The sequence below is a fragment of the Plectropomus leopardus genome, chromosome 6, assembly GCF_026936395.1.
Source record: "Plectropomus leopardus strain MGB_pleo_1.0 chromosome 6, ASM2693639v1, whole genome shotgun sequence".
NCBI lineage: Eukaryota > Metazoa > Chordata > Actinopteri > Perciformes > Serranidae > Plectropomus > Plectropomus leopardus.
In genome coordinates this window covers 21,841,342-21,869,320 of record NC_142181.1, presented here as the reverse complement: position 1 = coordinate 21,869,320, position 27,979 = coordinate 21,841,342, and the positions used below count along the sequence as shown (strand labels likewise).

Here is a 27,979-nt window from a genome sequence, read left to right as displayed (position 1 = left end):
AAAAAAACACTGGCACAGAGAAAATGATCATTTATCATTTTAATGTTACCTTTTTGATTTACATTTTAAAATTTCAGAATTCTTTTATTATTATTATTATTTAATTTTTTAAATTTTTTTTTATTTTTTTTTACAGTTTATTAAAGTCAACAAAAACAAGTACAAATGCCACATAAACACTCTGTAAGGTACATTATCAAGGAAGAATGTGAACTGAAAAAGCACAAACAGTTTTATCTGATATATATCTCTGAAGTTAAACAATCCAGGAACAGGCGCATTGCTTTCTTCATTGCTGTATAAACAGTAGAGGGATGATACCAACATTAGGACAGTATGTACATTCATCTTACAATTGCATGTCTCTTGGAGACTTTCTCTCAAAGATGCTATTCTACACGTGACTTTACAAGGTATGACACCGAGGTCGTGCAGTGTGCATGGCATGATCGACTGCGTTACATTAAAAACCCAGAAGTAGTTTTGGCAGCAGACTTCATCACGGGAAATGAACAGTTAAAAAAATAAGGCAACAATAATGTGTTTCATTCAAAGGCTTGTTACATTTTGAGTTACATTTCAGGGAAATGTCATATTTGATCAGGATGAAGACGACATAGAGTTAACAGATGACACTGTAAGGTGTCGATTTCAGTACATGTGCTGTATATCCCATGTAGATTAGTAAATGATAACGTAAGAAAAGTCAGATACAGAATAGCATGTAAATATGTAAAAAAAAAAAAAAAGAAGGGCTGTAAAATACATGGTAATCTAAATTCAGAAAAAATAAAATCATATTTGCCAATTATTATTTCAGTGATCACAATATATGTGATGACTCAATTAATACCTTCTTTTTACAAGTTTAAATTAACAGAGCCACAATTAGGGATGGGTAAAAAAAAAATCAATACAGCAGAGTATCTCAATATTTTTGTGTGGTAATTTCATATTGATGAACACGCCCCAGGTATTGATTTTATTTTTTTAATTATAATATTATCAATATTACAAATACAAATTAAACTTTTGGTAGCCCACTAGAATAACACAATCAATATTTTTTTTTGTCCACTAGAAACATTTTGCCGCAATATATTGCAATATATCCCCAAAATATTTTTTAAGTGAGTTAAAAAGACTGAAATCTTGATCTTATTAGATAAAAACAGATGTTGACAAAGTTTTCCTTTGGTGACATAATTTGCAATTGAAAATATGTAATAAACCACAATATATGTTACTGATATTGCAACATGTTTAATATTGTATAATATTGTCTTGTGACTGAAGCATTGTGATAATATCGCATTGTGGGGCCTTTTGTGATTTCCAACCCCAGTCACAATGAGATGGTACAACATTGTCCCCATGAAACCCATTTAAAGTGAGATTTGGTTAGACAATCTACTGCATTATCAAACAGTTATCACATTATCAGTAGTTACATGGGTTCTAAAAAGATGGGGATCAAATTAAAGTCTCGGCTCAAAAAAATCTTAAAGTATATTGTCAATCAAAACTGAAATGAACCTCTATCAGCACAGAAACTAACAGCAATCATTTAAAGTGAACTAAGAAATCCAACATCTAAACTTATAAAAACAAAACACTTCATTCTTACATCAAGAATCCCCATGTTCAGCAACTGTGGTGTGACCGTTGTGACTGGTTCTATTGCTGTACAATATGGATGGTGATATTTGAACAAGCGTGTGCACATTATCATTTGTGCTGATCATGTATAAAGGGAATAAATTCATATTTGCACCAGTGACGTGTATTTGACCCAGGAAGAAAAAAACAAAACCTTTCAGTGCAGTCACTCGGTCAGTAGAATTAAATGATGTGGAAACACAGCTATGAAACTAAAAATATAAAAATTAGTGGTCAAATAGACATAAAGTGAAAAAATGTGGACGTAAAACTCCATGCTAGCTTGAATATTTTAAATCTCTTAATATTGGTTGTTAATGTGACATTCATCACTGTTTCTCCTCTCAACCACTCACACTCACACACACACACACACACACACACACACACGTGTGCAGACACGTGGGCGTACCCAAAGCTGCACAAAGCTAAATCTATTTATTTGCATAACAGTGACCCAGCATTGCATTATGTTGTTGGAGCAATAATGGCTAACCCTAAATAAAAAGACATTTTCTTTGAGGTGTCACTTTTTTAGCAGTAAAAGTAACGGAGTGGGGACGTGGCATGGTTTGATGACTTACTTATGTAAATAACTGTGATAGAAATAGTTCTCGCTCAAAAAGTTGCGGGCTCAGTTTTTAAATCTTTCATCTTAAGCCTATTTTATTCTTATTTATATCCAAACATATACTGTGTTGTAGATGGGTGGTCTACTATTCGCTGGACTTGCCTTTAAATTTGACCACCATGACGGTGATGTTGTCGGGGCAGCCACGATAGAAGGACTGGAGGACAATGCTCTTGGCGCCAAAATGAGGCTCACCCAATCGTTCCCTGATGAAGCGTACCGCCTCCTCATTGCTGAAGGTGTCCCACAGGCCGTCTGACGCCAAGATCATGAACTCCGGCTGCAGCTTGTTCAGGTCAAACGACATGATGTCAGGATCGGGAATGACCACATTGAGGTTCTTCAGAGGGTAATCGCCCAGGGAACGAGACATGGCCAAGATGCCCTGGACACGCCACGAGCCATTGAAGCTGATGAAGCCACCTGAGGAGGAAAACAGAGGGGAAATGATAAATCAAGGAGCGGGAAGTGAAATAAAAGGTGGAAAAGGGAGGTGTTAGAATGAATGTGAGGAAGTATGGAGGCAAGAGGAACACAAAGTTGAGAAAAAGTCGAGAAACAGATGTTTTACTAACCCTTTAACGTCCTGTTTAACTGTTTGGTCGAGCACACTTTGAGTATTTCTATCTATCTATCTCTATCTTATCTTATCTTATCTTATCTTATCTATCTCTCTCTCACTATATATACTGTATATATATACTATATAGGTATACTTTTTTCATCATATTCCAGTTTCAGAGGCCCTAATAGACAGATTTATATGTAACAACAAAAAATAACAATCTAATAAGGGTCGATTAATTTTTTTTTAAAAACATGCTCTACCAAAGTTAATTTGGCCCTTCAAGGGTTAAAGCGGTGAAACTAAACAAATGAAATTAAAACTGACTTATTTTCTCAGATATAAATAAAGTTTTGATTATTAATTGTTGTTAAATAATACATTTCATGTTGTATATGTGTATTATTGACCTTTTATGGCATAATAAATTCACAAATTTTATGAAATAAAATAAGGATAAATATTCACTCCTGTTAATACAATGTAATTCATGTTCCTCAGTTATATACTTGATGAAAAAAAATACATCAGTCTATTTTTTTGCCATTTCTGAGATGTTTTCAAAGCAGTGCAGTGGTAAATATCTAGAATACATGTGTGAAAAGGACTGTTAACACAACTAATTCCATGGAAAGAATTTGACATGTTGGTATCTAACATGTTACAAGCATTGTAACAGCATGTTTACAAAGACCATGAAAGGATGTCTAAAACATTTGGCAGAGGCCTACATTAAAAAAATATATGGCATCTGTTAAAAAAATTACAACATCATTGATTTTTGTTATTATAGCTCCATGAAATTAAAATATGCAAAAAAGGAGAAAATTCTACATGAGGACATTGAAGGGTTATTAACTGCAAGATAAAAGATTATTTTTGTTCCTTTCAACCAACTGGCAGCATTTCCATTCATTTCCATCAGCTATGAGACCCCTGCATTCGCATCAAAGTGCAAACAATAATATGGATCTATGCCATTAACATGTTTTCACTTAGTGCTCACCGTATATACTCATGGAACAAAATTGTTTATGTTGGATACATTTCAATTCATGTCACATCCTGCGAGTACAGCTGTGTGTCCTCACTGGCTTCAACAGATTCGCAACCAGGGAATTTTACTGGAAATGATTGGATGAAGACTTCCATACTGGGTCAGGATGCCTCCCTCATTCCTGGTGAGCAAGGCCACGGTCAGAATTTTAAAAATACAGGGGCTGAGAGTTCAGGCTGTAAATAATCCCATTAGGTGTAACTTTCATTTACAAACTGCACTTAAGTTCGCTGAAATCCCCAAATTCCCAGAAAAGGCAGAGGACGTGACCTCTTTATCGTCAATAGTAACCACTGAAGCAGCTACTGACTCTTTAGTTGACTGCTTCAACATAGCTGTTAGGAAATGGTCTATACAAATTGTGATTAGAAACAACCAATCACATATCAACCAATGCCATTAGCTGCTGAGGGCAGCACTTCAGTTTTCAATTTCTGCCCTCACATAATATTTGGACTGTATTTATTTGTCTTCACCAAACCAAAAGCTTGTATTTATTAGAAATTAATTTATTTAATAATTTAGTTAGTTTACATTTCTCTACAATCAGCGCATTTTCAGGTTTATTGAAAATGCAGTGTTTCAGTCAGAGGACTTACTCAGACATCATCATCAACTAAATACAAACAACAACATCATTTTCAGGGTGTCTATGGGTATCAGACACTTCAAGTTAATGTTTTCAATTGAATTTAACTGATTTTTGGAGTAAAACTTTTTTTTTCTTATTCAAGCAATGCAGTTAAGTGTAAAGGTAAATAGCATATATGTCGTCCCTGTAGAGGTAGGTTTTATATGGTAAAGATCCGTTAATTAACATTTTGACAGTGGTAACAGACAGTGTTAGGTTCAGTGGTAGATTTAAAAATGTGTAATACCAGAAATGTGAACCTTTCGCAAAGGAGCTTGACTCATTTGAACAAAAATAAATGAAAAGATTTCTACATGAAATGAGAAAATGTTTGAGGCAATTGAAACCTCACAAAATCAAAATTTTTGATTTTTTAATGACTTTTAGGGCCTAATATTTAGCAAATTGAATTAAAAGACTTGCAGACATTCTGTTTTTGTGCTTGAGTTAATATTATTTCTGCAAATAGATTCCCCTAATTCTTACACACTGGGCCTTTAAGATACATTATTGGTACAGCTTGAGGGGATTTAAAAGAAAAAAAAAAACAATAAATGATTATAGAACTGGCTCAAGTACTTGAGATTTGACTCTTTTGTGATAACTTGTTGCATTCTCTGGCTCTAGTATCAACATGTTATTAACTGCATTTTTTCAGTGCATAGACAGCAATTACTTTAGTGTTAAGGGGTTACAACAGTGTCAAGAAAATCAGGGTTTCCTCATTAATATGTAAATTTAGGCAACAAGATGCTCTAATAAGAGCCTCTTGTGTAGGTATAAAGTTACTGACATTAATTGTTCCTTATCTGTGTTTACAAGAATGTGTAAGAGAGACAAACACCAACTTACAAGATGATAATACCCCACGAGAGAGGATGAACTGTATAAACTATTTTTATTGGTATTTTAGTGGTTCCCGTATTTATGTATGATTAAAAAATTAGTTTCCTCCCCTTACTTTATTTAAAACCATAGGAAATCCTCTGTAGCATCATAATTGCAAGTATGTGACACGAATAAGTAAACAGCAACATAATGCAAACTAAATCTGTAAAGTTTTAGTACCCAATCAGACCATTAGATGGAGATGGTGGGCTTTCCTGACAGCGACCACACCGACTGTCGAATCTGGCAACCCGCCATCAAACTCTCCTCAGCACAGGCTATGCAGATAGGGCAGGAGGGAAAATTATGTCTTCAAATACACCTTAAATACTGTGCACTGTCTGGCTGCATTTGATAACATGCTGCTTTAGAAACAGATTGTGTTATCAGTCACAGGGGTTTGATGTCAGCCTGAGCACAGAGACACAAGATGTGTGGCAAAAGGGATAATGGTGCTTCGCTTTGATCATAAGAACACTTTTTTATGCTTTCATGACAACAATCTCAGTTTTGATGTTCCCTCGAGTTTTAACTAAAGCCTTGTTCTGCTGCTCAGAATCCGTAAAAAAAGGGAAGTCTACTTGTCTGGACTGCAGCCGTTTTCTCACCAGCCTTCTTGATCCTCTTGCGTTCTTTCAGCTGGTAAGGTTTGTGGTCGTGTGACAGAGGAATGGCGTTGCCGTCTTTATCGCAAAGAACTCCACGTGAGTCTCCTACGTTGGCCACCGTCAACTCCTTATCAGACAGCAAGGCCACCAGACACGTAGTACCTGCGACAGATGGAGGAGAGAGGAGGACAGGAGCAGAGCAGAAAAGCATGGAGAAAGAGAGATGGAGAAAGAATGATATGACAATTTGAATGGGATATGTGTCATATTGTAATACAGTAAATTTATAGAAAATAAAAATGGATAAAATAACCAGACAAGATTGCCCTTTCTTGGTGTTAAGCTAATCAAATACCTGACAAATGTATTACATTTATGCATAAATCATACAGAAAGACTATCCCTGCATTTACGGGATGTTGGAATAATCGGAAAAATTAGATTATGGGCAGATTAAAAGACAACCGGCCACTGGGAACAGATGTGCAAAAGCCCCCACCACCTCTCCGGGAGCAAGAAACACAGACTCTGTGGTGCTTTCGTCTCTTTTTTTGGTGTTGTTTTGAGTCTGTTTGTATTCATTGTGCATCTTTTGGTGGTTTTATGTCTCTTACATAATTTTGTGTCATTTTTTGGTTGTTTTGTGGCTCTTTGCTTTACATCTGTTGTGATCACTTTGAGTTTGGCCATAACTTATGTCTTGGAGGGACATTTTGCAGTTGAGCATAAAGGGTGGGCTGACAGTTTGACCTGATCTCATTCTGAAGTCGTAAAATAGCACCGCTCTGTCAGAGCTTTCGGTGTATTAGTGTGACGCCAAAAGCCAACTTCTGCGTCCACATGCTTATGGGCAGGGTCACTTGACAACGCAGATGGATGAAACCCGTCACGTGCACCTGAAACGCTGAAGGACAGCGTCAGGTAGTAACGCTGCCGGTAACCACGTTATATAAGGAGTGCGAGTGGATGGGGAGGTAAATAGGTCCCACAGACAACCGACTTTGGTGCAGGAGTTCGCTTCCTGTGTGGATGCATGTGTTTGATTTTACATCTTACCATGTTCCTCTTGTGCTAAAATCAATCCACCTGTGACTTTGTTGCCTTATCTAAACCATTGTGACAGTCCACCCTACTGTGTGAACATAGGGACCAGGCTGCTTCATCCCACCACATGTGCATTTGTTAAAATCATCGTATCAGCATCCCGGAGCGTGAACAGCTGACGTACAAGGACACCTAAGACGTCACAGAAAGGTCCTGACCGAGCGGCACCACAGGACGAGCTCGGAGAGAGAACGTGTTGGACAGTTTGAGCCCCTGGGCCTGTGCCCGGTAGGCCCATTCAGTGATCCATCCATGAACATGATGGCGCTAGATGAAAAAGTGGGGATCACAAAAGTTACAACAATTCATCCTGAGGGGACATCACTCAAAACATCGAACGTCAACATCATGGTGGTGCTGGAGGAAAAGTCAGGGTATCAACCAGTCATGAGGGTTCATCCTCTGATGTCCATGAAGAAACAAAAGCTCAGCCCCATCAAATAACTGTTCACATATTTCAGTCTGAACCAAAGTGTTGAACAACTGACAGACCCACATTCCCATCCAAAGAGCCACACTCATGCTTGCGTGGCTAAAATAATCCAATTTTGCCATAAAACGCTCCTGCTTGAAAACTATGTTCCAGCTGACAAATTTATATCAACTCACAGCATGTATTGATATCACCCAACCTTAAATATAGCAACCTTAATTAAAAACTTCAGTAATCTAAGAAGAAAAGCTGCCTCCCTTCCCCCTGCACTAAAGTGAAACACATGAATCATGTGCAAACATTGCAGAAAGTCTTTGAAGTAACTTTTCTTCCCTGTACCACTCTGAAGCGCTTTTATTTCTTCTCCTCCTTCCTCTCTTTGTTTAGGTTCCCAGCCAGGCAGAACAGAGTCTGGACTACGAATCTAAGGCCTATTGTGTGAGATCCAAAGTCCTGTAGAGAAAGAACAGATCTGCCTGTTTGGCCATCTGCTCACACAGAGAAAAGACAAAACTGCTCAGAGGGCAGAGGAGGGAAGGAAAAAAGAGGAGAAAGCAGGGGGTCCTACTGGTCTGGACCACCCGGGAGACAGAATCTCCACATCTGGGTGTGATGCACGCTGACAGTTTATGTCTCAGGTGTTTGCCGTTGAGGTAAATGAAATAAATGTATCTCCCCCATGACGTTTTTATTCAGTTACTCTGTCCTACACCTGATGCAGCTGCAGTATGAAAGGAAAGAGCTGTGAGAAAAGAGCCAGCAGTGGATGCAGATAAATTGAGGAAGATGAGATACATGAGGAAAGAAAGAGAAAAGAGATTACTTCTCAGCAGGACAATGATTTTATTACTCCCATTTATAGCTCGGGGTGAGAAAAAAAGTGATAAACAGAGAAAAAAAACAGTAATTGACAGAAAATAACGATGAGAAAGAGCACCAGCTGGAAGCGAGGCTCAGATGAATGAAGTGAACATTGATGCCACTCAACTGTAAATGAGTTACTGAATCTTTTACACAGTTTGCGCAAAATCCATTTCTATTAGTTCCATCATTGTATGCATCCCTAATCCTCGTTCCTATAGCTGCCACTGCACTGTGTCATGCTGTCCAGCTAATTATCCTTATCTACTTCCCATAGCGGTGGAGATAATGAACTGAGGTGCCTTGCCTAGCACACCCTTCCCCAATTAGCCCAGCCATGCCAAGCACACGTTCAGCTTTCCCTATTAAAATGGCACCACAGCCCGCATGCACCCTCTGCTCATGCTAATTATTGGCTTAGCTCGGCCAGGCACACCCTCGACACTCCAATAAGATTAACATCTCAGCCCCAGTTAGTCTCCCACTCCACTCTGTATCAGTGCACTGATTCACTCTCAGACTCTGGAGAGTACAAGTGTCCATATAGCACCCATGGATTTATGTTCTTGGGCTGAACTGAGCTGCTTGGCATTTAGGTGAAAAATGAGAGGGCAGGACAGCCACCACCCCGCTCAGCCAGCTCACTGTCTCCTTCAGAGCCTTTGTAAAAAAACACCCTCTGCCCATTAGTCCATCCAAAACATGATTTTACCCCGTTTGGACTTGTATCATTAATGCTATTTTTAGCATCTCACACTACATAAAGCATTTTAAACTGCTTTATAAAGTATGCACAGCACTCTAAATTTGCATACTATCACTATGAAGCTTTAAGCAATCTCTGCTCTCTATAATGTATAGTTTTTATTCCATTCATTACTGAGTAACTAGCTGCCTCAGGGCCAGCCTCAGCCTTTTTGAGGCCTTTTGTGAGAGTTCGCTCTTGGCTCTTGTGTATGCTACATTTGAACCAATTATTTTTTCTGAGTGTTTCTTTTTTTTCTTTTATAATTCTTATGATACAAAGTAGATAATTGTTTATCGTAATCTGCAGAGGCATTCAGGTCATAAGTGGGAAAAGCCCCTGATTTGACAGACCTATGGATCTAAGTATCTCCTCTAATTATGCAATGTGGTTATAGCAACCTTGTTTGCAGTGCAGAAGAGTAACTAGTTACATGTGGCAGAGTTATGTAATTCAATCACAAAATGAATTTAAGTGTAATCAGTTAATGATAAAAAAAGAGATTAAATTAGATTTACTGATTTAGATGTACAGTTAACACAGGTGTTACATCTGAATTTATGCTTTTTTAAATGGAAAGACGTTATTTTCTTGCTTAGAGAATTTTAAAAGGTGATCATAATGGACAAGGACAATTTATGGCCATGAGCCTTTATGGACATATTTACACTAGGAATTATGGACATATGATTTTATTATCTACAACTTTTTTTTTTTTTACTCTTTTATATGTTTCTATGTATTTTTTTTGTCTGTTTATCTGGGAATGTGGAGGTGGAGGGAATGGATGGGGGATAAGATGATACACTATGTACTTTTGTACTATTATGTTCACCCATTAGTTATTGCTGATTAATGTACACTTTTCTAAAATAGAAAATCAGAGATAACACCCACTTTATTCCACACTTGCTTCTTGGTCAAAACTTGGTGTCTACATTACCCACAATGCAGCTCGTCCACTGACAGTTCAGTCAGATTTAGACATGTTATGATAGCAGTGGCTGATTTATCCTCATGCACAGATGACAAACAGGCTACAGAGGTGTGATAAGCTCACTTCTATATGTCCCCACATTAACAGATCTTTTTTTCTTTTTAAACTTGCAGACATCAACTCTAACCAACAATGCCCTCTCAGCTTTACAAATTTTTATCTTCTTCCTCTTCACACAACCAAGCGGGTACAGAACAATACAAAAGCCACGTGCCTGAAGTCTTTACACACCTTAAACAATAAATCTTGAATGAAATCAATGAGTTTTTCATGCAGAGATCAGATAGTCAGAGCACTTTTAAATCCAATATCAAACTTGCAAAGGCTTGAAAGTTGCTTGACATGATAGATAGTTCATCACAATGAAAAACGTCACTATTAGATGGTCCTGCAGTCATGCAGTGAACAAGAAATGTTTTAAAAGTCTCCTTGGTGAGGCCAGGAAGCTCAGGCAGTGGAAATTTTGAAGTCAGCTGCCAAAAACTACTGCAATGATGAGCTGTGTTGTTATGTAACAATAACTGTTGTATCTCAGATTCCAGAGCCTGTCAAACCTATTTGTAGGAATGAGAATTTATATGATTTTATGGGTGGGTGCAAGATTTTTTTTTTTTTAATTTTAATTTGAATAAATTTTTTTTCCGGAGTTAAAGAAGGCTAATTTTGTTGTGTTAAGTGTTTCTTTTTGTAATACTCATTTTGACCACAAGACGCCCCAAAAAGTCCCCCCCCCCCCCCCCCCCTTTTTTTTTTTTTTTGCCCCAAAACATATTTTTTTCGTTCTTGCCTCTCAGGGCTTACATACTCAAGCACATTGCATTCCAAGAATTTAAGCCCATGTTGAAGATGTTTCAGCATATTGCTGGTATTACATGAAATCATCTTTCTACAGATACTGCAAGCAGCACTGTGTCATATTTCTTCTTAAAATGAAGCTGTTCTTCAGACCATTTCTTCCTCTCCACCATGACTCCTTTTAGTTACAAGTTTCTGATACATCAGATTGACGTCATTGTTTTGCAATGCACAACTGCCAAAAAACAAGCCAAGACAACGAACCAGACAATTTGGAACCGGTTGTTAACTGGAACTGCTTCTTTATTCACACCCCTAACTGTTTGGTCTGTGTAAAATGTTAAATCAACATTATGTTCATGTTCATGCACATTTACCAGTGCACTTTTGTCTCTACTCTACTCTCTGCTCTATTCAACTATCTCTGCTCTACTCTACTATTAACAAAACTGGGATATTTTACTTTTTTTAAAAAATTCTTTTTGCACCTTCTTTTCTCTTTAACTTTGCTCCAGAAATCATCAAAATTATCAAAATTAGCTTTTTGTATCGTGCAGATAAACTGTACAGTGGAACTTATTCTTCAACAGGTGGCTTTGTGAGCGAGTAAAGCACAGAACAACACGCACAAACAGCAGCAAGCAGTCTCCATTAATGATAATTCACACTGACAGTGAGCAGTCAACGCTGGGTTAAAAAACACAAACAGTTGATTTGTCTCTATTTTAGGAACACAACACAGACTCAGATTTTTTTTGTCTCCTCATGATCAAAATGATTTGGTAGAGTCACAAGTTCTTAGTACAAAATTTCAACAATCTGTCTCGCTCCACAAGTACCTGTAGGTGACTTTCTGATCATTGGCTGTAACTTTGTCTCCAAATGAAAGGCATCTACTTCGACTGGCCTGTAAGACCAGCACTGATGTTGCTACTTGGTGCCGCTAAAGTTCAAATGAGGTCTCTCTCTGCTTAATAAACAAAGTAAACCAAAGGAGGAAAAACTGAGGAGTTCCTACAAACTGCTGCAAACATACTCTGTGTGACCAAACATTTATTTACATGGGATGGAATGTAAAGTGCTTTTTTAAAAGTAATCAGATGCTTCACAGGGGAAAACAACAAAGATTAACATCGCTGGAGTCAGAGCAGAAAAATGAAATGATAATATCACAGCAATCATAGAGGAAAGGCTATCAACTATGTCAACGTTCAGCTAAGAATAATCACAAAAGCAAACAAATGCTAAGCTTAGAGAGGCAAAAACTAAATGACTGGTACTTAACAGATATGAGCTGCACTCTGAGGAGAGTTTTGAGAACATTTATATCGTCTCTGGCACCTCATGAAAGCCTGATGAACATTTCTAACTCCCGAAGAGACATATAGCTTTTATAGCGGTATACTGTAATACAATATCAGCAGGCTGAAACCAGTACTACAAATACTTTGTGTTGCATTACAGAGGCAGATATATTCTCTTCCTCCCTGCAGATATTTAATTTCTGAAAGGCTCTGCTGCCAGGGAGTTCAGTTCTTTGCCAGTTTGACATTGAAATGATGCCGTGTGTCTTCATGTTGCTGTGTGTTGAGAGCACTCAGTCTCCACACACTGTTTTATATCACCTGTCCATAAAACATAAAGCACTTAATAACAGTGTTGTCAAGATATTGGAAGCAGAGAACAGAATGACTGCAGTCAACATTAAAAATAAGAGAGAACGAGAAAGCACAGCTGGTATCGGTTTATTAATGTCATGGAAAATGAGTATCAAAAATGTTTCAAAAATTCAGAATAAATATGCATAATTAAAATGATACTTGTGACACTACTTCATAATGCAGTGAATAAAGTATTCAGTAAATTTAATACCTGCTTTGTAAAAAAAAAAAGTATATTTAGAAGAATATTTTTCTCTCCCAGAAGATAGATGATGAAAATGCTTTCCAATTCTTAATCCTCCCTAAACTTTCATTCTAAAGGGTTAACTTTAAACCAGGTTTGTATTATAAAAATGTGGGTATTAAACGAACTATGATAAACTTTCCTCCATCTTCAGCTCTCAGATCTCCCTGTTCATCTCTAAGCTTAAATCCACTAGATGACACGCTGGCTGGCTCTAGAGCTGTTGCTAGACCTTTGTATACCCACCACCATGGACACAGAGAGTACAGAAGTGGATCAAGAGAGAGATCTGCTCCTCTCTATTGCTCTCTTAAACTCAAACCAAACTCCAGTCAAACAGTAAAACTAGGCTGTGCTGATGAAATATAAACCTGCAAAATTTTGTTACTGTGTTGCCTATTTCCCGCTTAAATGTCTTATACATATTTTAGTGCACTATCTGGCTGTAATATGAGAATTTGTCAAAGGGAAGTGGGCACAATACTGTTTCCTGTATTGTAAAAATAGAGGCTGAAAATGCTGCGATAAAACATTAAAACTAAGCAGCACAGATTAAATATTAAACACTTTTCCGATACTGCGTTGAATATTTCTCATCTCAAATGGTTTTAGAATCATATATTAACTTAACTGTAATTCAAGCTTGTTTTTTATCAGCTGGTCACCATATTGTTTCCTGTGTCAGTACAGACAAGTTTGCATTATGTTACCCACCAGCAGGAGTGTTTATGGTCTGGTATGGTGCAGTGCATTCTGGTAATTGTAAGTTTTCTACCTCTTGAGCAAACAGCCCCTTTGCTCTGTTTTTTTCTGGTCATGTAAAACAATTCAAAAGCATCGGCACATCTTTTTACTGCATAGTGCTCCCAGTTTTATAAACAGACCATCTTTCCAGCAGTGACATACTTCAGTAATACAGGAAGCTTTATACAAGAGGACTCTGCTAAATTATCAGCCTGGTCTCTCTATTGCTGCCTGCAACAAGAACAACTGATTATTGGACTACTGCACTACTGAAGACTTTGGTGTGCTTGCGTGGGTGTGTGTGTGTGTGCGCTGAGAAGCATGCCACACAGCTACGAAAAAGGTTAGCACCAACAGAATACCACAGCGCATTAAGGAGACTGTTTTCATAATAGACTCTAAGCTCCTGGCCATTCCATCAAAGTCCCATCTCCCTTATCTTTCTTTCAAGCGCTTTTGTTTGCTGATAAACAACAGAGGGATGAATGAACAGGGGGATAAATCTGATACGCTGTTGTCCCAGGGACTGCAGGCTGAATTGAGAGTGTGTCTTTCTATTTTCCCTTCTCTCTTCCTCCCCTGCCAGCTTAATTTAGGCCCAGATTGCGACAGAAAGCCGGGAGCTGTGCACCCTAAATGACGCGATTGTTGAATCAGATAGAGGGACAAGAATGCACAACAATTACCTGATCAGCAGATCCCCCCCCTGAGACGCTGACAAGAAAGATAGGACAAATACTGCAGCAAATTCAATCCCTGACTGTCTAATGCTTGGATTACACAACGTGGAAGCATTTTCACTGTAATGGAGCTTGACTGTAAGTCTATCTATAAGCACTGTGTCAGTCCTTTTTACTGTGCTGTTCAAATAAAGGATGATAGAGATATAGAAGGATAAAAGAAAGAGATTTGGACAGATCTTTGGAGCCTGAATGCAACAGGTCACACAGCTCAAGAACAGAAGTAGGCAGAGGGAGCAGCAGGGGGGAGGTTTACTTGGTAGCCAACATAGATCAGACGGTATAAAAGAAGAAGAGCAGGTTGAGAGCAGGCTAGTGTAAGAAAAAGGAAATGCAGCTGCAGCATATTGACCTCTATGCTCTGAAATAATCAGCCGCTGCCTCCAGACTGGGTGCTCCTGGAGATTTTAATGCTTCACTTTAACAATCAGCGTATTATATGACTCATCGTGGTCTAAAGGATGTGAGGCCTCCTCAATGGCCCTTTCATACCAATGACCCCAAAACCAATTTGTCAGTTGTCTCTGTAGGTTGACATTAAAGCTACATACTGTTCAGACACGCTATTTGCTTTCTTTTTAGCTCAAAGAATCTCAGAAATTACCATAGTGAGTGTAACATTATACGCTGAGCAAAACTTTGAATTTAAAACCCAGACTTATTATAAACTGGAATTTCTCTTTGAGGAATGACAACATATGCATCTCACTCACTTGCTAACCTGTAAAACCAAAAACATTTCAGTGCTTCTCTATTTCTCTCATGTTTACTGTGCATCTCATGCAGCTAAAAGAGGGTTGTGTTTTAATAGTAAAAAAAAAAAAGAAAAGAAAAAAAGACCATCTGTGTTTTTTCTCCTAAAAGCTTCTCCTTGACCTCAAAATCACAAGGGAAAAAGATGTTTGATAAAAAAAAAATGTAAAGGAGAATTCAAAAGGGCTTAGGAGAATCAGACTGCACTTACACTGCAACAACTTACACTTCAACAACACTAATGGATGGCAGATGTGATTGAGCCTGCCGTGGTGAAACTATAATATTCTGAAGATCAGAAGAAGATAACCTAGCAGACTACTAGGTAATCTTCTGCAAATTATTTTTTATAATCTTTTTTATGACTTATCTGTTTTATTTTGCTGCCTTATTGAAGCACTTTGTTACATGTATCTCGAAAAGTTCCCTATAAAAATGATTAGAGTTTATTATTGGCAGTTCAGCTCAGAGAAACAGAAATGATGAAAGCAAACAGACAACAGAAGTCAAGAGGGCGTGAGATCCAAATGAACTTGTTATATTAGATAAGATTTTTTTTTTTGGCCATTGAGTTCTTTAGCAGAAATGATCTGTAATTATTTGTGGTGCTGATCACTGGCGCATGGTAAATTTCATTTGTTCTTTCAGCATCAGGTTGTGTTTTGTAATGTGCTGACTAGCCAACTAGCATCTTGAATACGTCCTGTCGGTGGTCTGGTTTCCCTTTATTAATAACATTTACAGATTACCACTGCCTGCTGGTGGGGAGAGTTATTTCCTCACATGATGGCGCAGAACACACGTGCTGGCTGTAGTCTTTGCGGTGTGTTCAAGGGCAAATTTTTGTCCAAGACACAGGCCACATGAGGCCACAGAACAGTCAGCCATCGTCACCACTAGTTCTTTGTTGTCAGTTTGGTGTACCTGGGCCATTAAATGTTGCTTGTGCAAGGAATTGTGGGCAGCATTATCTCCTTTCCTTTTGTAAAGGATGGTCCAGTGTACCCTTTGTTAAAGGAGATAATGAAGGAAGCACTGAAGCACCTTTCTCAAGCATTTATACAATCTGAACAGCTCTTATCACAGCTGCCACTTCAATACTTCCGGGTCATTTCCTTGAGTTAGGAACCTCCCAAAGTAAAAAAGGCTATTCAGCCGCAGCCCTAGTTTAATCAAGGGCATCGGAAGGAAATGTGGCCTTCCTACAGGAGTGCTTTATTCTTCAGGCTGCAGCACATTACTGCAGGTAGTCCAAGTAATCATTTTATAATCTGTATTTTAACCCCCTACCCTGCATGTTCAATAACCCAATAATGTTTCTGTTGCAGAGAAAAAGCTTCAGTGTTGGCGGTCTTGGCCTCATCTAATTTCTCCCTTTAGTATAGATATTAAATGAACAGAGGTGGATGAAAAAACACCATTGAACTCATTAATCTGCTCCTCCTCTCTTACTGTTACCAACACTCTGATGTCTAGCCTGTGAAAAAACTTATTTTACCTTTGCCATAATCTTAAAAACACAGCTGTGATGAAATCTAGAGCAAATACAGTATGTTTATGAATGAAGCCTGTATGTCTCTGCATTGCGCTGCACTGTGGGACTTTTTGTTCTCTTCCTCTGCTCCCCCCAAAAGGTTTGTTTTGGTTCATTCAGATCAGACTTTTTCATCACCCTTTGTATCCATTCTTCTCATCCTTTGAATGCCCCCCTATCCATTTGTCTCCTTCACATCTTTCCTTACCCTTTTTTCTCAGCATTTCTCTTTATTGTCCTCCCTTCATTTTGCCTGTCGCACAGGTCTCTCGTCCCCTTTCTACAGTAACAGCAAAATGTCCTCTTTCCCTCTGACCCTTCTTCTACCTCTATCCATCCATCACACTCTCTCTTGTGTCACCCCTCCCTCCCTGCCTCTCTCCAGAGATAATTACTACAAGCCTTGTGAAGATCAGCTTGTATTTAAACAGCTGAATAAGCAAGGGCTGGGGGTGCTGACAGTCACTGTTCAACAACAGTCAAGTGAAACAGTGGAGGAGAAAATAATAGTTTGGGTGCAGCTTTATAGGGGACATTTAAAAACATTGCTCTGGACTTACTGGTGCTGTCTTATTGTGTCCCCAGTAATGAGCAACACTTACGGTTAAAATTCTTTCTGTACGTGGCCTCTGTCCTTTATTGCAGCTGCACACACATAGATCACTGCTAATTAATGAACCAGTGCAGCATCTAGACGACAAAACCGCTGCAGGAAAAATGTCTCCAAATTGTAGACAAAGAATTTGCAAACATTTTTGCATGGACACACTTAAAACATGTCATGTATAGTATGTGTAAATGTTATAAGTGCTGGGGGGGCGTCTAAGCTGCTGTGTATAACAAATAAACAAACACACGCACCTGCTTCATTGTAAGTGGCAGAAAGCTTGTCCAGCATTTCTCTGTCCAAATTCAGGATCTGCTGCTCCAGGATGGAAGGATAGGATAGGCCGCCCCTCTCCTTTTTTTCATCTTTCTCCTTGTCTTTTTCTCTGTCTCGTTCTCTCTCCCGTTCGTAAGTCAGTAGCTGCTGGCGGAGCGCCTCAGGCAGGTGGGCCTTGGCAAAGTCAGCAGCAGCCTGATAATGGAGAGCAGAGGGAGACGGGAGCAGAGTTAGAGGACTGCAGATAAAATAAGTTTGGTTGGAAACACCATCAGAGCTGTAACCAAACATATTCTGACCTACATACTAATGAGTGTGTTTCTATTTTTAGACTTTGGTACTACTGCATATGATGCCTACTGTTGCTGTGACAATGAATTGATTTGACAAGCGACAATCATTTTGATATTCGAAAAACTGTTAATTACATTAAAAACAAATATGCCACATGTTTTCAATTTCAGTTCCTCAAATATGGCATTTTGATGTGTTTATCTGTTGTATGTAACTGTAAAATAAATATATATAAATAAATATCACTTCAAGATTCCACTTTGAGCTCTGGGACATTGTTGTGACAGACATTTCCCCCCTTTTTTTAAATTTATTTTTTTAAACATTTTATAGGCAACACACAGGGCTGGGCAATAAGGAGAAAATCAGATAAAACAATATATGTCATCATATGTGTATATGTGATCATATATGTCAATATCAACATCGCAACAATACTGTAGGACAAACTACTGGCGCTTGGATGAATAGATGATGCATAGATGAGATATAAGACTGCAACTAAAGACATGTTGGAACTAGTGAGTGTTTTGGCATTTTTGCTCAGAAAACGTCTTTAATTATTCATTGTTATATAAATATTTTGTCGCCGATTGATTTTCTGGTGTTCAACTTATCATTTGAGGCCACAGAGGTGTACTGACAGCCTGAGAGCCAGTAATTGAGTTTAAAGGGGGGTCTAGGAGAACTACTTACAGGGAATGTCAGTATTTTTGAACCTGGACCTTATTTTTCAATGATTTAGTGTCTATGTGATGAATAGAAAAAACATTTTTTAAAATTTGTTCCAGTATTGAGAGAGACCCCTGCAGCTGCAGCAGCAAAACATGCTGCAATGTTAGCATCATTTACATCCAGAGTGCTTTTGCCACTGACAGGCTCAAAGTGCCTTTACTGTCGGCTGCTCCAGTCTTTTTATTAGTGTGTGTGACCAAGTCTCGCTCAAACAGACGTCTTGATCTAAAATCTTGCAGACTTTTCCACATTGTTGAAATCAACTAAATATTCAGCCATTACTTTGAAAATATTTAAAACAAAATTAGGTTAAACTTTTTGTACACCAACACAACAAACTCTTCCTGGCACTCCTCTCTCCAACTCTCACTAATGTTTCCTGCATCAAGTCACCTCTCACGAGATTTTAGAGGGAGACTCCTTTAGTGAGACTTGATCACAATGACTAACAGACCAACAAAAGGTAAAGAAGAACGCTTCATTTCCCGGTGGGATCCTTTTCCTTAATGTTGTCAGACACTTCTCATAACAATCTGAGCCTGACAGTGGCAAAAGGAGCACTTTTAGTGGATGTAAGACAGTGCACAATTGCCCATAGGGCTTACACTGCAGCCTGCCACTCTGCTGCTGTGGTCTCTCTCAGTACTGGACCAATTTCAAAAACTGTCTCCATTAGTCCCTTATATACAAAAACAAGAAAACAGGGTCCAGGTTAAAAAATGCTGAAGTTTACCTTTAAGCCAGAGACCTCTGGACTGGAAACTGCATTTAAAAAGACCATAAAAATACACTGGAACATTACTGGTACAGAATATTTTCAAGTGGTTCCCCTTTTTTAAGACCACATTAAATACAGTTACATGGCATTTGGCATGTAGCATACATATCAAGTTACAGTGACAATAACCTGTGTGTCCTCTCTGCTCTCTGCTGCAGATAAATCAAAGATAAACAGAGATAAAGAAAAAAAAAGTGCAACGCCAATCAAAGGCACACAAGCTCACACTCACACCCCGCTGTAGGATAGAGCTGAGCCAGAGAAACTGTATCCTAACCTCTATCCATTTTACTCTTGGGATAACACCAACTGAACCTTTTCTCACACATCACCAACGGCGTTTCGGAGCAAATAATGCTTCCCTGCTCTGGCTCAGTGCCAAACTGGGAATACATGCCAGAGCAAGGTCAGAAAGTTCAAAAACTTCTAATGTCAGATAATATTCTGCTGAGTGGCCACTGATCTGCAGCATCCATGAAGCTCATATTTCATACGTGGTTTTCTCTAACTGTCCTGCAGTAATTAAAAAGCACTGGATTAAGAAAAGAGTGAGCCAGTTGAGACTGTAGGAGAGAAAATGTTTGCAGTTTCCTGCTGCTGAATTTAATGATTGAGGTCATAAGACAGAGACCCATAGATGAACCCAATGTTTCAAGTTCTCACACACTGTCCCCATTTTGCTCTCCCTCCTATCTGTACCTTGCTCTCCTTCTTCTTGGGAAATTGCTTTGAAGAACTCAGATAACCTTGCCTCCTCTGCTTCTTCTCTACACATGAAAACAACTCATCTAGTCCTTTCTTGTGATTTCTGGTCAGTGCTATTGAAGATTTCCTTAGAAATAGATTAGATTCCTCACTATTCCCCTGTCTTCTCCAACAAAACTCAAATGCTTCAGATTTTCCCATTTCCCACAGTCCCTTCTCTCTGCGTCCATGGTGATGTTCAGTACATACTCCTTTCTCTTGTCTTAAAGGGATACTTTGTCAATTTATAACCATTTTTTTTTTTTTTTTTAATTATCAAAACAATGTAGGTAGTATGTGTAGATGAATTAAATTAAATATACCCAACAGAGTTTTGCTGGCTCTAGAGGCTGTTGCTCAAATCACAGGCTGTACGTCTGCCTTTTCGTATTAACCACCACAGCAGACACAAAAAGTATGAAAGCAGATTGAGAGAAAGACCCGCCCCTTTCTCTGTCTCTCAAACTCGGACCAAAATCTGATCAAAAAACTAGGCATTGTTGATCAAAGATAAATCAAGATTATGCCACTACACTGCCTAATTTTTGCCTAAAATGTTTATAAAAACACATTTTAGTGTCGTGTTTAGCTGTTATAGTGAGAGTTTGTGAACAGGAAGTGGGCACCATACTGCTTCCTGCACAGTGAAAACAGAGGGCAAAAAAAACAGAGATCAAACAGTAAAACTAAGCAGCGCTAATCAAAGACAAACCAAGATTCTGTATCTGTGTTGTGTATATCTTGCATCTAATGTTTTCAGAAACATAATTCTTGACAAAAAACTATGGATGTTCAGTTTTAAAAGTAAGTAAACGTAACGGTAGTTTTTGCAGTTTGCCAGATGTTGGATAATGTTTATGATTAACTCGTCAGCCAGCACAACAAGCATGAATATTTCACCAAACTTAGCATTAACTTAGTTCATTAGCCCCAGATGCTAACAACAATAGCACAATAGAAATGGTATACTGTTTGTCTAACAAGCTAAAGTTAAACACATTTTATACACTAACCTTTTTACGCCCACTAATCTTTCAATCTGTTGTTAAGTTATTCTGTGTTTTATCCGACATTGTTTATGCATGATGCTGGAATATATTTGTGTGTGACTTTTAAATCCCTAAATCCGATTCAAAATTCGATTAATCAAAAAAATAATCAACAGATTAATCGATTATCAAAATAATCGTTAGTTGCAGCCCTAATTACATCACATTATTGGTACAATCTGGTATCCACTGCTAGAGCAAAAGCCTCCTTTTTTTTGGTTTTCTCTGGTCATGTAGCATCAACATCAAAAGTATTTGCGTCTTTCGTCTTCATAGATTACCTACTTCTATTAAATCTCGTCTTTCCAGCAGTGAAATACTTCTTTAAGACAATCACGGGTGACATACCTTCCCTCTGTGGTTACCATGCAAAAAGCTGGAGTTATAAACTGAGTTCAAAGGTCATAAATAGAACAAGAAGACTTTTGTTTGCTTGGGTTATTGCTCTGCCAATTACTGAGCAGTTTAACTGTCCTCCTGTCAGTCCTTCACAAAGCATCGGGGTCACAAAACCCTTTCCCAGCTACATTCCTCCTGACCATGTGACTGCACATGCACGTGTATCAGACTGTGTGACTGCATGTGTGTCACAGCATGGGGACTGACATCAGGCAATCTTGACAGAATGGGAAGTGGAGGCTAAGTCTTAATTATCTGGCAATCTAACCTGCTGGCTAACCAGAACGAGACATTGAACACCTGGCTGCAGCCTCTGCACCGGCTTAGAGGATGAAAGGAGTGAAGGAGGGATGAGGGAGGGATAGTAGGGAGGGATGGATAGGGATGAAGATGGTGGGATAGAGGGATGAAGACAAGATGGCAAGGATCAAGGAGAGTAATACAGGGGGGAACAAAATGGGGGATGAGATTAGCGGTTGGCATAAGAGCACAACGGAGGAATGTGGGAAGAGCTAAAGGATGAGAGAGCAGAACCTGAATAAATGGCTGCGTTAAATGGGATAGACAGGGGTCGGAGCAGCATGAGGTCAAGATCTAAAAGTCTTTACTTTCCAACACACTGCTTTGGAGAAAGAAAAAATGTGCTAAAACTGAAAGTGGAGTGAATGAAAGAAAAACGAAAGTTATATTTACCAAATTGATACAGCATGGTATCATGGTATTTTTGTGTGGCAATAGATGTACATCAAGTATTTTTTTTCACAACATTAATGATTAACATTGCAAATACAAATTAAACTTTCTGTAGCCTACTGCATCAATAAAATCAATTTTTAAACACATACTGCAAGAAAATTGGCAGTGCAGTTTATTCGGAGTATGCGCCAAAGCTATGAAATACCAAAAGACATTAGAGACTCAAGTTCAGTGGAAACCTTCAAACGACAGCTAAAAAACGATTTATTCAACTTGGCTTTCAACTGAGGCCATTTGGCTTTGCTCTGTTCTACCTCTGTGTCTATCTTGTTGCATTTATTTTGTATGCTATTTAATGTTTTGGTTTTACTTACTGTATAACACTTTGAGCTGCAATGCGTGTATGAAAAGTGCACTATAAATAAAGTTCTAGTATTTATTATAATTATATTAGTTATTAATTAGTTATTAATAATAAAAATAATAATAGCTTTTTCAGTCTAGATACATTTTGCTGAAAAAAGGAATTTAAGCACATTATATCACAATATTGTATGTTACTGAAATACTCAGAATTTCTCAAAACGTTTATGAGTACAATAATATGGGGTTTCTGGTGTTTTCTCCCCTAATATTTACATTTGGTGTTAATCACTAAGACACATTAAGTTTAACAAACCTGTTGAATGCCTTTCCTCCCTCATATAGAATTTGCAAGGCCAATTGTCTTTATTAAAAAATATTCACTCATTGTTTATCATATTTGCTTGCTAAGCACAAGTTGGTACATTGCTATGTTTGTTGGTGCGTTACAGCAATTAACTATTAAGCAACAAAAAAAAGTGAACCACAACATGGTCTCACTCCCAACTTGTCAAATACCAGCACTTTATCAGTGGAAATCAACATCAGGTACAGACGCACCAGGAAACCCTTTAACAATGATACGAGACACCTTAGGCAACAGCTTTTTTTGAGGTTTAGTTGCCATGGTAAAAGAGCTACAAAGTCATGAAGTGGGACCATCAAACAAATGTAGCAGGAGACCACTGTTTGAGGCCTGTGTACAAACTGACGACCTACGTGCTATATTACATGAGTGATGTATGTCACATGAGATATATGATGCAAGGTTTCCCACGCAATCTGGCACCACACAATATTGCTATTGGCTGGAGCTGGCAATATATATATATATATATATATATATATATATATATATATATATATATATATATATATATATATATATATATATATATATATATATATATATATATATATATATATATATAACATAGCACAGCCAGAGCAGCAAAAGATAGGCGCAGTTAAATTAAAATTTAATTATTCTTTGCACTGGTTCTCCAGAACATGCTTTCACTCGTCTCTCTAGCTTGTGCTGCTCTCATCCATGGATCTGCTCTGATCAGCTCTGGTTTTTTTTCTAGACCTAACCACATGCTTTTGATGCCTATAAACCCAAGGGAGGATGTTCTAAGTTGTTTTTTTTTTAAAGAGACTGTAACCATTTAATGAGCAGAAACTTATTTTGAAAATACACACTGCATGTAACAAGCATAAATTATCCAAAACTTACTTCGGGGGTATCGCTGACCAAGCCTCTGTATGTGACGAGCTGGGAGTGAAAATGTGTTGGTTTTCTCCAGAGCCACTTTAACAATCAATAACAAAAAAAAAAAAAACATTTTTGCAGTGGAGTAAGTTATTATTGTGACTTCCACTCCCAATACAGGAGCACTGGCTCAGAGTGCGATCAGTCATGGCAGAGCAGAGCATCAAATTTGGCTCCCCTTCACTCCACACTTCACTTGCACCATACATGCAGACACAAGGGCCTGTATGCACATATGGTAAGTACACAAACAAACACACACCTTCCTATCTCAACAGGGCCACCTACACACTCTATATCATCTACCCAAACTCTCCCTCTTGAACGCTTACTGTGAGCCACTCAGATAGACAGCCCAACAGAAATAGCTGGGCCTTTAAAACACTTCCATCCATCACATCGCCAGGCCGGCAGAAATGAGGAAAGTCATCCGAGTTTTCCTTTAGAATCACCCTGAGGGAGTTTCATAACCGAAGTTGAAAAATCTCTTTCTGCTGTCCCTCTGACAGATCAAGCAGGCAGATGGAGAGGAGAAGAAGAAAGTGAACGGAGGGGGGAGACACAGGAGGAGTGTAAGAACTATTCATTAGCATCACTCAAGCACATCATTAAAGAAAAAGAGCAAGAAAAAGAGACAGTCCCTCCAGCTTAAAGACTGAGATAAGTGACAGGAAATCATCAAATACAGTGAAAGGATACTAAAGAAGCGAAAGTCTGGAGAAAAAGCATTTCATAATATTTCTCGCTGTGATTTTCAATTCAGAAATTTAAAATTATTATTACCGTGGTGATCTGGGAGGAGATTACGTTTGCTATTTTCTACTCCCAGAATAGTACACAATGACTATAATTTGCTATGTGCTTAATGCTACGTACAGGAAGGATATCATTTGTCTTTAAATTAAGCAGGAAACAAAAAGGTAAGACTGATAATTACTCAGGGTGAAGCACGTGCACACTGCAGAGGTGTAGTAGGCCTATGTTTCTCCTCAGTATGACATTGCAGAGCTCGATCTGTCCACAGGGCCGGGGAGGCATTAGCAAGGAGCCCTAATTTAATTATCTCGCACCTGAGCTTTGTATGTGTCAAGGCTATGCCAAGTGGGGGTTGTGAGTGGGACTGTGTGTGTGTGTGCGTGTATTTGTGTATAATGTTGTCACTGGAATATAAATAGAAGCATTTGTACTTAAGGAGGAATGTGAATACAGGCAAACACCTGGGTTCAGTATTCTTGAACAAACACTCATCTCTGGAAAAGTTGAGACGGATTCTTGATGTAGACAAACAGCAAAACACTTTCACCACAAAGTCCACTAAGTAACTGTTTTGGAGCTCGACATTTCAGTCAACATAGAAGGACCTTAAAGTCCTTAAGATGCTTTTGTATTAATAATTACGAGATTACTGAGCAATATATCTGCTGGAGAAGATCATTTAATTCCACTTGAAAAATACAAAATAGATCTTGTGTCAATAATGTTTTGTCTATATCTGCTTTTATTTTCTTTTAGTGCCGACATGCTGCGCTGTAAAACACACCTTAACATGATCTCAGCAGTTTAGCATGACTCTTGACTTAGCAAATAGTAGTTCAGTAGATTGACAATAAACAAAAAACTCAACAACTGAGCAGTCCACTTAGCTTTTTCTGAAGCTTAAAATCTCGTCTCAAAATCCACTTTTGATGATAGTGTTGCAGTGGAATCATCTGATTTTTTCTGTCTGGTTTTAAAATATTGAGTTGCCTCCTTGAACAACTGCAACTACACAGGAAACAAATTTGTAGATTAGTTTTACCTTTTTTATATAGAAAAAAATACTTTAAAACTGAGGTACTTCCTTATGCTGATAAAGACTGTTAAAGATGTGGTAAAAGCTCCAGAAAAAGCTAGAAAGTGGACCTTGAGCTGAGTATTTTTTTTCACCGGTCAAATTATTGTTAATAGGTTCTTTTTATTTTATTAAGTGTTGAGATCTGATTTTTCTTATGTTTTAAAACGAGATAATTTTGTTCCATTTTAATTATTTTTATCCATTTTTTTAGTTTTTACTTTCACTGGAACCATGTGTACAAATTCCACAATGACCAACCCCTGCACATTTACATTGATGTGCATTGTTACCTGTAAATAAAGCCATAAATAAGTATGTATAATTTCTTAACGGTCCACTGTGTAGGATTTAGGGGCATCTCGTGGCAGAATTGGTATATAAAATGCATAACTATGATTTGATTAGTTTATAATAACCTGAAAATCAGCTTAGTGTTTTTGTTACTTTAGAATGAGCCATTGAGTGGCTCCTCTTTCGGATTCAAATCACAGGGTGGGATATACAAATCATGATACCCTTTTGTTAATGTTGTGAGATAGGGTATTTGGCCTTGGTGGGGGGTCTGCGACTGCCCTTCTAGTTTCACTTTTTAGAAAAATAATTGTAAGACTAAGTATTGCAACTCAATAATTAGCCTCCCCTGCAGTGTGAGCCTGGAGCAAGATTGGAAGTGTTTGTGTGGCCTTGAAAACACCCCCTAGCGCCAAAACACACAGATTTTACCCAGGCATCCCAAAACTATTTCGCTCTCCCAGCTCTTAAATCTCACCCAAAACCACAACAAACACTCTGAGCACAGATGGGCTCAGGGATGGAGGGCTGAGGCAGAGCGACGGCGGTGGTACTGCGAACTTTAAATCTCCTTTAGCTGCCAACACACACAAGCACACATCAGTACATTAGTTCAAGAAACATTCGAAAATAAACCACTGGGAGCAACATTCATATTCAAATACCAGTCATGTCTCAGAGGGTGTGTGTAATGGCCAACACTGTGCTGCGTGGCTGACAGTGTAAAGAGGACAGAAATGACTTCTGTAAAGTGAATGAGGATTTCAGAAGCGAAGAGCAGAGCTATAAAAGTGGATCAGGACTGGAAAGTTGAATAGAAGTCCATTAAAAGTGGCAGGAAATGCTTCAGTGCCTTCAGCCTTCAGAGAGAGAGAGAGAGAGAGAGACATGAAATACTGCCTCTTGGTAAAACAGAGTTGGGCCCAGCTCTTTTCTTTCCCTCTCCGACTGTGAGAGAACGAGAGGTGTGAGACTGGGATGATAAGAACATCTGGTATCCATGGTTACGGCTGCCAAAGCCTTAGATTGGCTGAACATCTGTCCCACCTCAGCAGACATCTCATTCAAAGTCCCCTTAAAGTTGCGTTAACACAAAGACCTGCCCGCAAGGACAACAGACTGCAGGTTGTTGGCTCATTCAGCTGCCGATAAAGCAGATTTTACAGCAAAGGTGACCGTCTAGCGACTCCAACTCTGCCGCTCTAAACACACACAGGTACACACCCAAACACACAAGCAGAGACAGATCTTACCCCTCTTTACTCATAAAGTGAAGGGAACTATTACGGAGTTGATTCGCATTCAGGCAGTGAACAGACTCAGAGTCATCAGTCTGCCTCTCCAATTGCAATACACACGACTTGGAGTGAGATCTCACGTTGTGTCCTTCCTGCGACAGCCAGGTCCATTAGAGGAGGTGAAAGCTCATATTAAACCTAAACAGTCTATTAGAAGGAGGCCGTCTGGTTGATCCATAGCTTCCTGCAGCCTAACCTCGTAGTAAGAGTCCCTATCAGAGCCTGTGGCCTGGACACCGACTCAATAATAGACTGATGTTTAGTTTATAGAAAGGAGGCTCAGCATCATTTCCAAGGATTTGTGGTGCCAGAACGTGATTAACATAACTGCTGGAGTGTGCAGGGAAATGAGCTGCTTGTATTACAACCTGATCAATATTGGGTATGTGCTGATAATATTTGTATTGATATATGAGTGAAAAAAGTTAAGAATATACTGGCTGATACTAATTCTTCCCATGAATTGTTGTAATTAAAGAAGTATTTCCATTCTGGAAAGATGGTCTTTTCATAAAAAAAGGCAGTCTATGCAGCAGAAGGATGCAAATATTTGAAATTAGTGCTACATGAAAATGGGGTAAAAGAGTTGTGGCATTCGTTTTTGCTCAGAGGTAGCCAACCTACAACTATCTGAATACACTGCGCCGAATCAGACCAAGAAATGCTCCAACTGATGGATGACGTAATGCAAG

The 27,979-nt window shown here is 38.5% G+C and overlaps 1 protein-coding gene across 1 annotated transcript in view; it reads right to left on the bottom strand.

Annotated features, from left to right (window-relative positions):
- Positions 1–24: 24 nt before the first annotated feature.
- Positions 25–27,979, bottom strand: part of ppm1lb (protein phosphatase, Mg2+/Mn2+ dependent, 1Lb) — a 60,811-nt gene continuing 32,856 nt past the window's right edge. The window contains exons 2-4 of the mRNA XM_042486593.2: positions 17,512–17,728; positions 6,040–6,201; positions 25–2,713 (exon numbers count right to left, since the gene is read on the bottom strand). Of these exons, the coding sequence (XP_042342527.1) occupies positions 2,376–2,713; positions 6,040–6,201; positions 17,512–17,728 (717 nt within the window). The 3' untranslated portion in view covers positions 25–2,375. The remainder of the gene's footprint in view (positions 2,714–6,039; positions 6,202–17,511; positions 17,729–27,979) is intronic.